Source organism: Dicentrarchus labrax, unplaced genomic scaffold (genome assembly GCF_905237075.1).
Source record: "Dicentrarchus labrax unplaced genomic scaffold, dlabrax2021, whole genome shotgun sequence".
NCBI classification, from domain to species: domain Eukaryota; kingdom Metazoa; phylum Chordata; class Actinopteri; family Moronidae; genus Dicentrarchus; species Dicentrarchus labrax.
The window spans coordinates 17,200,736-17,215,067 of record NW_026136711.1 but is presented as its reverse complement, the minus strand read 5'-3'; the positions used below and the strand labels follow the sequence as shown (position 1 = coordinate 17,215,067).

The window sequence follows — 14,332 nt, the reverse complement described above, 5'->3', positions numbered from 1 at the left end:
AACAACATCAATCCAGTTTGTAAGGGAGGGGGAAAAGCCACCAACCACAGCAACAACAAGAACCAGACTACTACAAAAGGCCCAATCATGGGATATGAAGGTCGACTTGGGAAGAAGGCTGCAGTTCCCCCAGATTGTCCAGACCACCCTGAGGCCGGATGTGGTACTGTGGTCTGAAGAGGCAAAAAAGATCATCCTCATAGAACTTACAGTCCCATGGGAAGAGGGGTGTGAACAGGCCTTTGAAAGAAAGAACGCCAAATACCAAGACCTTCTGCATGACTGCAGGGGGAAAGGATGGCAGGCATGGCTGTTCCCGGTCGAGGTTGGCTGTAGAGGATTCCCTGCTCAGTCAGTATGGAGAATGCTCACAGCCATTGGAATGATGGGGAAGGAGAGAAAGACAGCAGCTCGCAGGATGGGGGAAGCAGCAGAAAGAGCCTTTTGCTGGTTATGGAGCAGGAGAGAGGAGTTAAGCTGGAAACCAGGAGGGGAAGATGGGCAGTGACTTGGCCACCACTGCCGACCCACCATCGGGAGGGTGTTGTGGATGAGGGTCGAAACACCCAATGAACAATGGATACTGCCTGATGACATCAACCCCTCCTGGTCAAGGCTACATTCACTTAAGGTGAATGAAGATGAGAAGCATCTTCGGATGTATTTGTAATATAAATCAGTCTATGTGATGGGGGTATGCAAATATTAACTCCAAAGAAGTAGTCTTTACATTACATGGTGCTGGATGGATGAAATGTCATTAAGCAAAAGGAATCTATGCATTCTGTGTATACTTTAATATCAACCTATATATGTATATAAAATAACCTCCTACACAAAAATAGAGGTATATTCCAGCATCCTTTGCACCGTGCAACATTGGACTATTGTCTTACTGTCTACAAATTTTGTCAAGATTGTTGTTGTCCTTTTGCTGTATGTATGTATGTATGCCTATTCTGTGTATGTACATCGAGAGCAATTGTCAAATTCCTTCCGCATGTACACACACCTGGCCAATAAAAGTAATTCTGTAGTGCTGGATGCTGATAAAAGTGCCCTTTTTAAATGAATTTGTACAATTATGCTATTTTATTTCAAATCAATTAAAACTGAAATAAGGTCAAGAATGACAGAAGTAACAGAAGTCACAAGTGAAGGTGATGAGTGGAAAAGCACCTTTAGGCACGCTGCTGCAGTTACCGTCTGCCCAACTGAGGCAGCTGGACCACGGTAGAGGCGACTGGAAGGAGGCGAACATGTAGTACAGACTGTAGGCAACAATGACGTTGTAGTAAACTGACACCACCGCGTTCAGCATAAGCATGGAAAATCCAACACCTGAAAAAGATAATAGATTATATATTATATATAATATTAGATATTACATGGCAATGTCTAATGTTTTACTAAAACAACTAGTATCTGATCCCCCTGAACCCTTAAATAAACACAGAAACTGCATTTTTCTCTCTTTTGTCTTTTCTGCTAGGCAGGGGAAGACCCTCAAGCAGTCTCCGTTGTTCAAATATTAGATTTGTCCTTCAAATTTTAGTTAAGTGACAAATATAATTGATTTAGATTAAATATTAAAAATGCAATTATGCTAATTATCATTTATTTCAACAATTCTCATTATTAGTTGAGATCTTGATTGGACAGTCAAATGTATTAGATATTTTACTGAACTGATAATATACTGTCATTTAGAGCTGAAAAAAATAAATATATTTATATATATACATATATACACAACCAGTCAAAAGTTTGGACACACCTTCTCATTTAATGGTTTTTCTTTTTTTTCATGACTATTTACATCGTAGATTCTCACTGAAGGCATCAAAACTATGAATGAACACATACAGAATTATGTAGTAAACAAAAAAGTGTGAAATTACTAACTAACTAATTCCTCAAAGTAGCCCCCCTTTGCTTTGACGACAGCGCTGCAAACCCTTGGCCTTCTCTCAATGAGCTTCATGATGTAGTCACCTGAAATGGTTTTCACTTCACAGGTTTGCCTTGTCAGGGATCATTGGCGAAATTTCTTGCCTTCTTAATGGGGTTGGGACCATCAGTTGTATTGTGCAGAAGTCAGGTTGGTACACAGCTGACAGCCCTATTTGACAACTGTTAGAATTCATATTATGGCAAGAACCAATCTGCTAAGTAAAGAGAAATGACAGTCCATCATTAGTTTAAGAACTGAAGGTCAGTCAGTCCGGAAAATTGCCAAAACTTTTAACGTGTCACCAAGTGCAGTTGCAAAAACCATCAAGCGCTACGACAAAACTGGCTCACATGAGGACCGCGCCAGGAAAGGAAGGCCGAGAGTCACCTCTGCTGCTGAGGATAAGTTCATCCGAGTCACCAGCCTCAGAAATCCCAATTAACAGCACCTCAGATTAGAGCCCAGATGAATGCCACACAGAGTTCTAGTAGCAGACACATCTCTACATCAACTGTTCAGAGGAGACTGCGTGAATCAGGCCTTTATGGTCAAATAGCTGCTAAAAAAACACAATTAAGGAAAAGCAACAAGCAGAAGAGATTTGTTTGGGCCAAGAAACACAAGGAATGGACATTAGACCAGTGGAAATCTGTGCTATGGTCTGATGAGTCCAAATTTTAGATCTTTGGTTCCACCCGCCATGTCTTTGTGCGATGCAGAAAAGGTGAACAGATGGTCTCTACATGCATGGTTCCCACCGTGAAGCATGGAGGAAGGGGTGTGATGGTGTGGGGGTGCTGTGCTGGTGACACTGTTGGGGATTTATTCAAAATTGAAGGCACACTGAACCAGCATGGCTACTACAGCATCCTGCAGCATCATGCCATCCCATCTGGTTTGCGTTTAGTTGGACCATCATTTATTTTTCAATAGGACAATGACCCCAAACACACCTCCAGGCTGTTTAAGGGCTAATTGACCAAGACGGAGAGTGATGGAGTGCTGCGCCAGATGATCTGGCACAGTCACCTGACTTAAACCCAATCGAGATGGTTTGGGATGAGATGGACAGAGTGCTTTCCTTGATCGGCTTGACTTTGCTGACATGGAACGTGGAGTGGACCTTTAATGACCTGGGAAAACGAAGATGCACAGAAACAGGGTTAATGACCTTTGATATGGGGAATGAACGCACAAACCAGGGAGCCAACTTCTTGGAGTGAACAAGAAGGGGCAAGTCTTTGGTTGCCAGCCAGACCCTTTGGCCTGGCCTATAGAGAGGAGCCGGTTGTCGGTGTTAAGCGTCCGGTATACTCGACGCAGACCAACTGTCGCGCGTCACCGTGACTATCTATACTTGCGCATGGTGGTCGCGGCACAAGTTGCAGTCTTCTCCTGAACAGAGGTGTTGCTAGTGAGGAAAGGCTACCGACGTTGCTATTTCTACGCAGCTGTGCAGAAGTGCCCGCCAAGCACTAGCCCAAATGTGGCGACAGTGTCCGACCATGGCATGAGCTGAGGGAACCTCCTTCTCATTTTTAGGGAACAATGGAGGCTGGTAGCCGTTGGCACACTGGAACGGTGGCACCTGAGGGAAGGGTGTTGTCGGCATATTCCACCCATGTGAGGTGGTCACTCCAGGTGGCTTGGTGGCTGAGACAAGGCATCGAAGGCACGTCTCGAGCTCCTGGTTGAGGCGCTCCGTCTGTCCATTGGACTGTGGGTTGTAACCGGAGGACAGGCTGACGGTGGTGCAGAGGAGCTGGCAAAACTCCTTCCAAAAGCTGGAGACAAACTGTGGTCCTCTACCTGAAACAATGTCACTGGGAAAACCATGGATCCTGGAGACCTGCATCATCATGACCTCTGCTGTCTTCTTAGCAGAGGGTAACTTAAGATGTGGGATGAAATGTGCCATTTTCATTTTCATCCCTTCATTTCAAAACGGTTGACCACTGTCAGGATGGTGGTGTTACCTTTGGATGGAGGTAGTCCGCTCACAAAGTCCATGGAGATGTGGGATGGCCTTGTAGGAACATGCAGCGGGTGAAGCAAGCCCATTTGGGCCCGAGGCAAGGTCTATTTCGGGCACACACTGGACAGGCAGCCACATACTCCGATACTTCCTTCTCCATGTCTGGCCACCAGAACCGCTAAACCGTTAAACATTTTTTGCGTTGACCTCGCCATTCAATACATCCGTCCACAAGCAACCCTCATATCCACAGAGAACAGTTAAACTGCATTCAGTCCAATTGAATGCAAACAGCCACTATCTACCCACTCTAGACAACGCATCGCAGTACAATTTACCTTCCTGTTCCCCTCTTTCCGCGACATTATTCGTTCATCGTTGCCCGATCGCAGATTAGAGCCGGACGGTTACACGCCTCTGATACTCGACCCAGCCCCGGGGCTCAGCAGCAAGGGAATCTACACATACCATATTCCGTTCGAATCCCAAGGCGCCGGTTGCCTGCAACAAGTCAATCAGGGAACTTACGGGTGCTCACAATATCCAAAACTCTACTGCCGCGTTCTCGCAGCTCGCTCTTCCCTGAATCACAACCAACGAGGCGCGGTACCCCGTCCCATCCAACCACAACACACACCCTCACAGCTGCTTTGACCCGAACCTTACCTCAAAACCAACGTAGCCCTGCTTTTTCCGACATATGCCCTAAACATCCCCCCCCATCCATCACCCCCAAATCCGCAAACGTTCAACCACAGCTCTTGTTCCAAGGGCGTCGACAAGAGAAACAGACCAGTCCTCTACATGCCAAGAGGCCGGTTCATAACAATTCCAACAACTTCAGAAGCAATCTCAAGTTGCCATTTGCTCCTCACCTGCTCCTTCTGCAGCAGAGCACATGCAAGACCTGCATGTCCCCATAATCCAACTAAACACAGCCCGCATAAGTATCCGAATACACCAATAAAAATCAACGCTCGTGCCACCGCCTCGAAGAACCACCCAGATCGACAGGTTGTTAACCACCTACAACGATTTACACACAGTCTTTACCTAGGTTTACAGGTCACGCCAGATTCCTCATACATGCCACAACTCTGTCAGCCACCTCAGAGCCCGACATAGTTGATCAATTCCCGGACAGAGAAAATAAAGACGCATTCACAATGGGTCCATTCCCCAGTCCACCGTTCCCTACATTCAGAATCAATCCAACCCATGTTGCTTCATGAACATGACACACCAGACGACGCAAATCATGGCACCAGTTCCTCCCACCACGTAATGGCATTTTATTCTTTTACAACTACCACATCACTAAGCTGGAACACGTCCAGCTATTCACATATGCAGCACCTCCCACCAAAGTTGCTAATTGTGGCAGGTGGTTTTCAGCCTAGTGGCTGCTTGACTTCTCATCCCTGCCTTCTTCCTCTGCTATCCGCGAAACGTACCCAGTAATCTTAGCAGTCGTTCTTTGGGGTCACTAATGGTCCAATAAAATCATGACCACCATCATTCGACATCATAAACAAGGGACCAGTCCCACTGCCTTAACATAACGCAGTTCATACGGAAGCTTACCCTAGCTTCAGCACAGCATCAACATCACCCGAGATTCTCGCATCCCAGGTCTCAGAACGCAATCGCCGTCACGCTCCCGCTTCTCGTTACGTTAATTCAGACAATCGGCACTGGCCTCCGACGCCATTCCAACTCCAGTTCCACTGTCTTCAGTCTCCGGCCTCTACTGACTCCACTCAGATGGATAATTTGGTCGCCATTTTCTTTCACTCGATAGCTTCATCCCGTTCGCTTCCATTGATAAAATCATCATACCCACGCAATCAGTTTCGACACATCTGCAAATCCTGTCCAAACCAGAATTTCCCCAGAGCCATACTCGGGGCGTTCCCTTGCATCCGGGCCACATCCACTGCTCCCAGGCAGGGAATCCCAGATATCGGCAATAAACCCCTTGGCAGATGGTCTTCTCGAGCATATCTCATGTACATCTGTTATAACCTAAAAAACTATATCAAAGACGCTTACGAATCGATTCGAAGTCTTTTTGGGGGCTCTCTACAAGAGATACGAAGAGACAGTTCCCCCACTCAGTGTCTCGCAACCCACTCAGTTCCCTCTTACATCGCACCGAACCCCTCCATACATTCATCGATCCGCCAACCGACCTTCATTCCTCCTACCTTCATTCCTCCGACCTTCATTCCTCCAACCTCATCCATCCCTCATCCCTCGAACCTACCTTCATCCCTCGACCCTACCTTCATCCCTCGAACCTACCTTCACCCTTCATCCCTCGAACCTACCTTCACCCCTCATCCCTCAGTATACCACATTGGTTCACATTTGTTCATTATGTGCAATAAACTTTTATTATTTATTACTTATTTCATACATTCGATGGCATGGTCGTTCCCTTCTCTCGACGTTATGACACTCTCTAGCTTCATCTCGTTTGCCCATTCCATCCTTAAACTATCTTACTTACATCCGCAACGACTTAAACGACATCAAAAACGCTCATGCGCACCTGTCCTACTGAAGTTCCTTTGGGGGCTCTTGAAGAGTCAAAGAGACGGCTCCCCCACTCAGCGTCTCAGCACCCTCTTTGTTCCATCCGACCAGTTCGCCGAACTCCTCCCATCGATCTACCTAACCAGTCTTTCCTCCCTTTCTATCAATCCTCACCCATCCTTCCCATACACCCTCATCCCTCATCCCTCGACCCCTTCTCCTCATCCCTCGACCCTTACCCCTTCATCCCTTCATCCCCTCCACTCGTTAACCATTTTCCTCCCACAGCATTCCACATTCATTCATAAACGTGCAATAAACTTTTCTTAATCCATACAGCTGTTGGTGTGGTCTTTGTTAGTGAAACCTGTAAAAGAACAGGGTCCATCTAGCCTGACGTGAATTCATTCTCTTTGCTTTCCTGATATATTCAAGGTTCTTATGGTCTGTCCACGCTAAAAAAGGTAGGACTGATTCCTCCAACCAGTGCCTCCATTCCTCAAGTGCTACATTGACAGCTAACAGTTCTTTGTTCCCTACATCATCGTTTCTTTCTGCAGGGGTCAACTTACGTGACAAACAGGCGCAGGGGTGCATCCTGTTGTCCTTGGTGGACCTCTGCGACAACACCGCCCCAATGCTCTCGTTGGATGCATCAACCACGACCACAAACTGCTGTTGGGGGTCAGGAACTGTGAGTACCGACGCTGTGGTAAACCTTTCCTTGAGGTCTTTGAAAGTCTTTTCAGCCTGGGGGGTCCATTGAAAAGGTACTTTGGAACAGATGAACAGTTCTGCAAGGGTGCTGCTACAGAACTGAAGTTACGAATAAACTCTGTAAAAGTTGGCAAACCCCAGGAACTGCTGTACCTTTTTTCGGCTGTCCAGAGTTGGCCAATTGGCCACAGCACTGACCTTAGCCGGGTCTATCTGCACCTGGTTTGCTGAAACGATGTAGCCCAGGAAACTGAGTGGTTGCGTGGAACTCACATTTCTCAGCCTTGATGTATAGTTGATTTTCCAACAGCTTCCGAAGGACTTGTCGAACATGGATGGCATGACTCTCAATATCTGGGGAGAAAATCAAGATATCGTCCAGGTACACAAACATAGACATTCAAAAACTCTCGCAACACATCATTAACGAATGTCTGAAACACCGCAGGGGCATTGCATAGTCCAAAAGGCATGACCAAATATTCATAATGTCCAGTTGGGGTGTTGAATCCTGTCTTCCATTCATCTCCTTCCCTTATTCTGATGAGATGGTAAGCTTTTCTAAGATCTAGTTTAGTGAAAACTGGCTTTTTGGAGCAGTTCAAAAGCAGATGAGATTAATGGGAGAGGGTACCGGTTTTTAACTGTTATGTCATTTAAGGGACTGTAGTCAATGCATGGCCGCAGTGAACCATCCTTCTTCCCCACAAAAAAGAAACCCGCACCAGCTGGAGAGGAGAGACGGATTATTCCAGCCTTCAGTGAGGAGGTGATGTATTCGTCCATGGCCGCTCTCTCTGGCGCAGAGAGAGAGTAGAGGCGCCCCTTGGGGATAGGTGCGTCGGGTAGTAGGTCAACGGCACAGTCGAAAGATTGATGGGGAGGAAGTGACATGGCTTTTTTCTTGTTGAAAGCTTCTTTTAAGTCATGATAACATATGGGTACTTTTGATAAGTTGGGGTAGTCAGAGTCATTGCCAACGCTGAGTTCTGTCCTCAGAACCTCTGAAAAGTTGTTAGTCACACAGTTCACTTTATATGAGTGTTCACACCCCTTAATTTTGCTGGAGGCAAACAGGATGTGACAGCCTGTGATGGAACAGTCTTAATCTGGTTCTATTCGGCTAGGTTCCAGTTCATGAAACTCTCATCTGCCCCGGGGTGAATTAGAGCCCCCTGAGTTAAGGCTGTTACATAGTCACCATTCCCGACCTGTAGCGCAACAATGTGACGTCACGGGAGCGCCGTAACTATTTATAATTGCGCGTGGTGGTCGCAACACTAGTTGCAGTCTTCTCCTGAACAGAGGTGTCGCAACTGAGGGAAGGCTACCGACTTTGCTACTTCTATGCACAACAAAAAGAAGAGGTTGTGGTGGTTCTTCCAAATTTTCTGGCATATGGCCTCCTCTTTTCCAACATTCATGGCGATTTCTCGCCATGAATTCTAGCACCTCTGGGGATCTCTGTGTTCCTTCATTGAAGGATTGTATAGATGCCTGTAGAGGCGTACTTGCAGGGAAAGCTTGCCCTCGAACTCGTCCATCTTCCTGTTGCTGCTTTGGCGCAAAAATAGAGTGGTGCACGACCTGGCGCGAACTGGCCTAAATCCTGGCGCGCCAGCAAGATCTACGTCATTTGACGTCACATTGGTATAGGTTGGGAATGGTGAGTATATAACACCCTTCAGAGTCTGATCATTAATGGAGAGTTTTACATGGGTCAGTGATCGAGGAGGAAAAGCAGAGACAAACCTGCTCACCAGTGCCCTCCCCTTGGCTGGTGAGCTTAATCTTTTCCCGGACAGGCAGCGAGTTGGTGGCCCAGCTGTCCACAATAGAAGCAGCAGCCCTCCTGCAGACGATGTTGTCTCTCCTCTGGAGAGATATTGGTTCTCCCCAGCTGCATCGGCTCCTCTGACCCTTGTGATGGCTCCATCTTCCCGGATCCTGTCACTGTGGAGAACAAATAGGTCGTTGAAGGTTGAATAACCATAGAAATTGCTGTCCGTTGCCGCTCTCTTCTCCTATCTCTCCGTTGTCCACACGAATTGACATCGATTGGATGGCTTCGAGATCCTGGGGGAGCTCCAAAGGACCTAAATGATCTTTGATGGGTTCTGAGAGTCCATTCCAAATAAAAGCGTCTATTAAAGCTGGTGTGTTCCACCCGCTATTTGCGGCTACTGTGCGAAACTCTATGGTATAAATAATGAATTGGCGATGGTGCTGCTTGATCTGCATGACGGCCCGAGAGGCTCCTCTGGCAGGTGAGGAGTGATCAAATATTTTGCACATGGTATCTCGAAAAACAGAAAGTGACTGGCAGATATTGGAGAACCTGGACCATTCAGCAGTGGCCCAAGCAGTGGCTCTGCCAGTTGAATGAGACACCATAAATGCCACTTTAGCCTGGTCTGACACAAAGGCTGCTGGGTTGAGCTTGAAGTGCAGATCGCACTGAACTGAGAAAGTCACCTGTGTCCCCTGAAAACAAACGCAGAGACATGGGAGCCGTCTGGTTAATGGTAAGTGCAACCACAGGATTCTCTGCAGGTGGTGTCGCTGAAGGTGCTGTCCCCAGGAGAGTGAAGACTTGGTGTAGTTGCACTGCGAGGTGGTTCATTTGGCAGGTGACGGAAGCTTGAAAACCCTCCTGACACTCGGTGAGGTCCTTCACGCCACCGCTGATTGTGCTCAGCTGTGCCTTGTGCTGGTGGATCTTGGTGCTCTGTGCTGAGAGGGCGGTTTGGAGTTGATCTGAGTCGGCTGAGTCCATACTTGGTCAGTTCATTCTGTCACAACCTCTGACACAATATTGGTGGACCCAAATGCACGACTCTGGCACAGACGAAGTTGCAGGAAAAAACTAAAAGTCGCTCTCAAGGAGGATATAAAAATGCAAACAAAAGTCTCTCTCAGAGGATATTAGATATCAGAGGAACTTCAATTGACACATGAAATAACCTGGACTCTGAACTACAACACTTGACGATACTCACTAACTTACTGAACAAGACGAACTGACAAAGACAAAGGGAGACAAGGACTATTTATACCACGTGTAAGTGAGAACAGGTGAAAGCAATCAGGGGCGGGGCAGACAATTACAAAGGCGGGAAAATCACACAAAGGGAGGAAGTCAGGATTTGAATAGTGAGGGAAAAGGTGACTACAAAATACTAAAGGACTAAACATGAAAAACTTCACGAGACACAACTATATATATATATATATATATATATATATATATATAATCAAATGATTTATTGATTATTGATTGATAAACGGAAAAACATTTATTTTTTTTAGTAATTTAAAAATCCAAATAACCAAACTTTCCAAATCCATTTTCTCAAATGTGAGTGTCTGCTGCAATAACTTTCTATTAACATTTTCCACCACTTTCTGTTGTTTTATAATTATTAATTGATTCATTAGAAAAATAATCAACAATTAAAGCAGCCCTTTTTACAACAATTACATAATGTTAAGGTTCAATGTTGCACTAGTATTTTAATTTTGTTCTATTAGTTGAACACGAGTTTACGAACAGTAAATGTCAGTCACATTTGATATCTTGGTCTCAAGCATGGGGTCTCTTTCAGACTTACCCTGCAGTAGTGGCACTGCTCTCCACACGTTGATTGGGCCTTGGCTGCAAAACTGACCGATGGCATTTTCCAAGAAGTACATGGGAATTCCACAGAAAACCAACATCAAGAAATAGGGAATGAGAAAGGCACCTGTTCCCAATGATAAAATTAAGATTTCAAGATATGAGACAAAAACAACAGTGTTACTTTATGTGATTTTCTAAAATGCTGATGCCAAATAATTACCCCCTCCATTCTTGTAGGCTAGATATGGAAATCTCCAGAAATTTCCCAGGCCAATGCAGCCAATCATAGAGAGCATGTACTCTGCCTTGTTGGTCCACTGTTCACGCTCACACTTCTTATCACCATCAAGAACACGAGAGTCCTGCTCAAAGCAGAGTTTAAAAAGGTTTTCTAAATGGTTAGATATTCTCTATGGTAAATAAATAAACTTAAATCAATTGTACTAATACTGTATAGTTTTAAGTTGTCAACCATCAACAGCAGCTGAAGTAGTGTTTGGTTTGAGTGAACACCAGCTGATTCTCAGACCTCAGTGGTACACAGTGGTAACCACTGTTCACATGGCTTGTAACTCCCGTACAAAGCAAAGGTGCTACTAATAAAATTAATGATCACTCAGTTCCTCCAATATAAATGCAGTCGTTATTTATGTAGTTTTTGTAATTATAGGCTTACCTGTGTTTGACCCACTGTGACAAGTCAAAATGTCTGCTTTGAAAAAGGCCATATAAGACCTATAACAATATAAAATAACATAAAATACAACCTCACAGACACAAGCACACATTGGTGTATAAAACACAGTCAGTGGCTACTTTCTCACTGGGAATCTTTTGAAGTAGCTCTACTGAGGTTATGCAGTAAAATGTCACTCACAGCTCTGTGTACTTGCAGGATACCACCACCATGTCAGTCATCATGGTAAATAAGGTTGGGGGAGTTTAGTGGATTAGGCAAATGTTTGAGAAGTTAAATTAAGTCCCCAGTCTACAAACACTTATCCTTCACACTAATGAATAACAAAGAAGGGGTTAAATGGCTAATAATATTCTGTAGTATTATGTTGTTGTATGTATTAGCTATGCTGCAAATGTAACCATCTGTTGTACAAACAGATATTAATATTAGTCTAGTATATTGCCAAAAGTGCCTATTTTTAACATTGTGAAATACAGACAGGTGACAAATTAAAGGAAAAACATTACCTTGGAATATAAATACAAACATACATACATATATATACTATTCATTTCATCATACATAGTTTTTTATATAGGCTACAGTTAGTCGTTCAGTTACAGATGTTTGCAATCCTACCTGATCAGCAAGAATAGCAGGATCCTTGGAAATGGTTGAGCCACTGTTCCACATTTCGTTTCACCTGCTTTTGATGGTCTGTAGAAGAACAAAAAAATGTCTGAACTCACACTTAACATAGACTCACAAGCCTGTCTTGTATCGCGGGACTACACTAAACAAACTGGATTCCTTCCAGCGATTGCTTTCAGACAGGTTCGCTTTCATCGTGTTTGTCAAGGCAGTGTTTTAAATGTGTCAGTCAAAATGTTATTACCTCACCTGTTATTTTAACTTTGTTTTAACAGCAAATGTTTATATTGTTTAAATGATTTTTGTTTTTTAATAAACAAGACCAGTATGTAGAATTCAGTAGTATGCAGTGGTAAAGTTGCAAATTGCAACCAACTGAATACAGCTCAGTCTTCCAAGTGTGTAGGAGAAACTACGGTGGCCACAAAACTAGCAAAAAAAAAACATAAAAGGCCTTATTTAGAGCCAGTGTTTGGTTTGTCCTCTCTAGGCTACTGTAGAAACATGGCGGTTCAACATAGTGAACACCGGGGGAGAGGATTCACTCCCTCTGTAGATAAAATGGCTCAGTAAGGTAACCTATGAATATTATGCTGCGTTGAACATTAATATTTCACTAGAAACAACAATAGGTATAGTTTGTGTAAACCAAAAGCTAGAATGCATTATATTACCTCTGGAAGCCGAAAGACTGTAATATTTAACAAAACACCTCAATTGTAGTCAGTGGTCAGTAATATAAATCATTAGTAGGGCAGCACATAGTCTATTAAACTGCAAGTATCCATAGCTGCAGTTACTTGCTAACAGTTTCACTATTTTTTCACATACTTCACATACAGTACTTTCTGCTGATGTGATCACATGGGGTAAATAATTACCCCCTCCATTCTTGTAGGCTAGATATGGAAATCTCCAGAAATTTCCCAGGCCAATGCAGCCAATCATAGAGAGCATGTACTCTGCCTTGTTGGTCCACTGTTCACGCTCACACTTCTTATCACCATCAAGAACACGAGAGTCCTGCTCAAAGCAGAGTTTAAAAAGGTTTTCTAAATGGTTAGATATTCTCGATGGTAAATAAATAAACTTAAATCAATTGTACTAATACTGTATAGTTTTAAGTTGTCAACCATCAACAGCAGCTGAAGTAGTGTTTGGTTTGAGTGAACACCAGCTGATTCTCAGACCTCAGTGGTACACAGTGGTAACCACTGTTCACATGGCTTGTAACTCCCGTACAAAGCAAAGGTGCTACTAATAAAATTAATGATCACTCAGTTCCTCCAATATAAATGCAGTCGTTATTTATGTAGTTTTTGTAATTATAGGCTTACCTGTGTTTGACCCACTGTGACAAGTCAAAATGTCTGCTTTGAAAAAGGCCATATAAGACCTATAACAATATAAAATAACATAAAATACAACCTCACAGACACAAGCACACATTGGTGTATAAAACACAGTCAGTGGCTACTTTCTCACTGGGAATCTTTTGAAGTAGCTCTACTGAGGTTATGCAGTAAAATGTCACTCACAGCTCTGTGTACTTGCAGGATACCACCACCATGTCAGTCATCATGGTAAATAAGGTTGGGGGAGTTTAGTGGATTAGGCAAATGTTTGAGAAGTTAAATTAAGTCCCCAGTCTACAAACACTTATCCTTCACACTAATGAATAACAAAGAAGGGGTTAAATGGCTAATAATATTCTGTAGTATTATGTTGTTGTATGTATTAGCTATGCTGCAAATGTAACCATCTGTTGTACAAACAGATATTAATATTAGTCTAGTATATTGCCAAAAGTGCCTATTTTTAACATTGTGAAATACAGACAGGTGACAAATTAAAGGAAAAACATTACCTTGGAATATAAATACAAACATACATACATATATATACTATTCATTTCATCATACATAGTTTTTTATATAGGCTACAGTTAGTCGTTCAGTTACAGATGTTTGCAATCCTACCTGATCAGCAAGAATAGCAGGATCCTTGGAAATGGTTGAGCCACTGTTCCACATTTCGTTTCACCTGCTTTTGATGGTCTGTAGAAGAACAAAAAGATGTCTGAACTCACACTTAACATAGACTCACAAGCCTGTCTTGTATCGCGGGACTACACTAAACAAACTGGATTCCTTCCAGCGATTGCTTTCAGACAGGTTCGCTTTCATCGTGTTTGTCAAG

General features: G+C 43.9%; 2 protein-coding genes across 3 annotated transcripts in view; both read right to left on the bottom strand.

Annotated features, from left to right (window-relative positions):
- The window catches only part of LOC127372352 (sodium- and chloride-dependent neutral and basic amino acid transporter B(0+)-like), an 18,228-nt gene extending 15,857 nt beyond the window's left edge, over positions 1-2,371 (bottom strand). The window contains exon 1 of the mRNA XM_051415983.1: positions 1,996-2,371. The gene's annotated coding sequence lies outside the window, so the exon portion shown is untranslated. The remainder of the gene's footprint in view (positions 1-1,995) is intronic.
- The window catches only part of LOC127372353 (sodium- and chloride-dependent neutral and basic amino acid transporter B(0+)-like), a 21,452-nt gene extending 7,246 nt beyond the window's left edge, over positions 1-14,206 (bottom strand). For both annotated transcript variants that reach the window (XM_051415984.1, XM_051415985.1), the window contains exons 1-5: positions 14,113-14,206; positions 12,122-12,199; positions 11,024-11,165; positions 10,796-10,927; positions 1,180-1,341 (exon numbers count right to left, since the gene is read on the bottom strand). In XM_051415984.1, coding sequence (XP_051271944.1) covers positions 1,180-1,341; positions 10,796-10,927; positions 11,024-11,165; positions 12,122-12,175 — 490 coding nt within the window. In that variant the 5' untranslated portion in view covers positions 12,176-12,199; positions 14,113-14,206. The remainder of the gene's footprint in view (positions 1-1,179; positions 1,342-10,795; positions 10,928-11,023; positions 11,166-12,121; positions 12,200-14,112) is intronic.
- Positions 14,207-14,332: the final 126 nt, after the last annotated feature.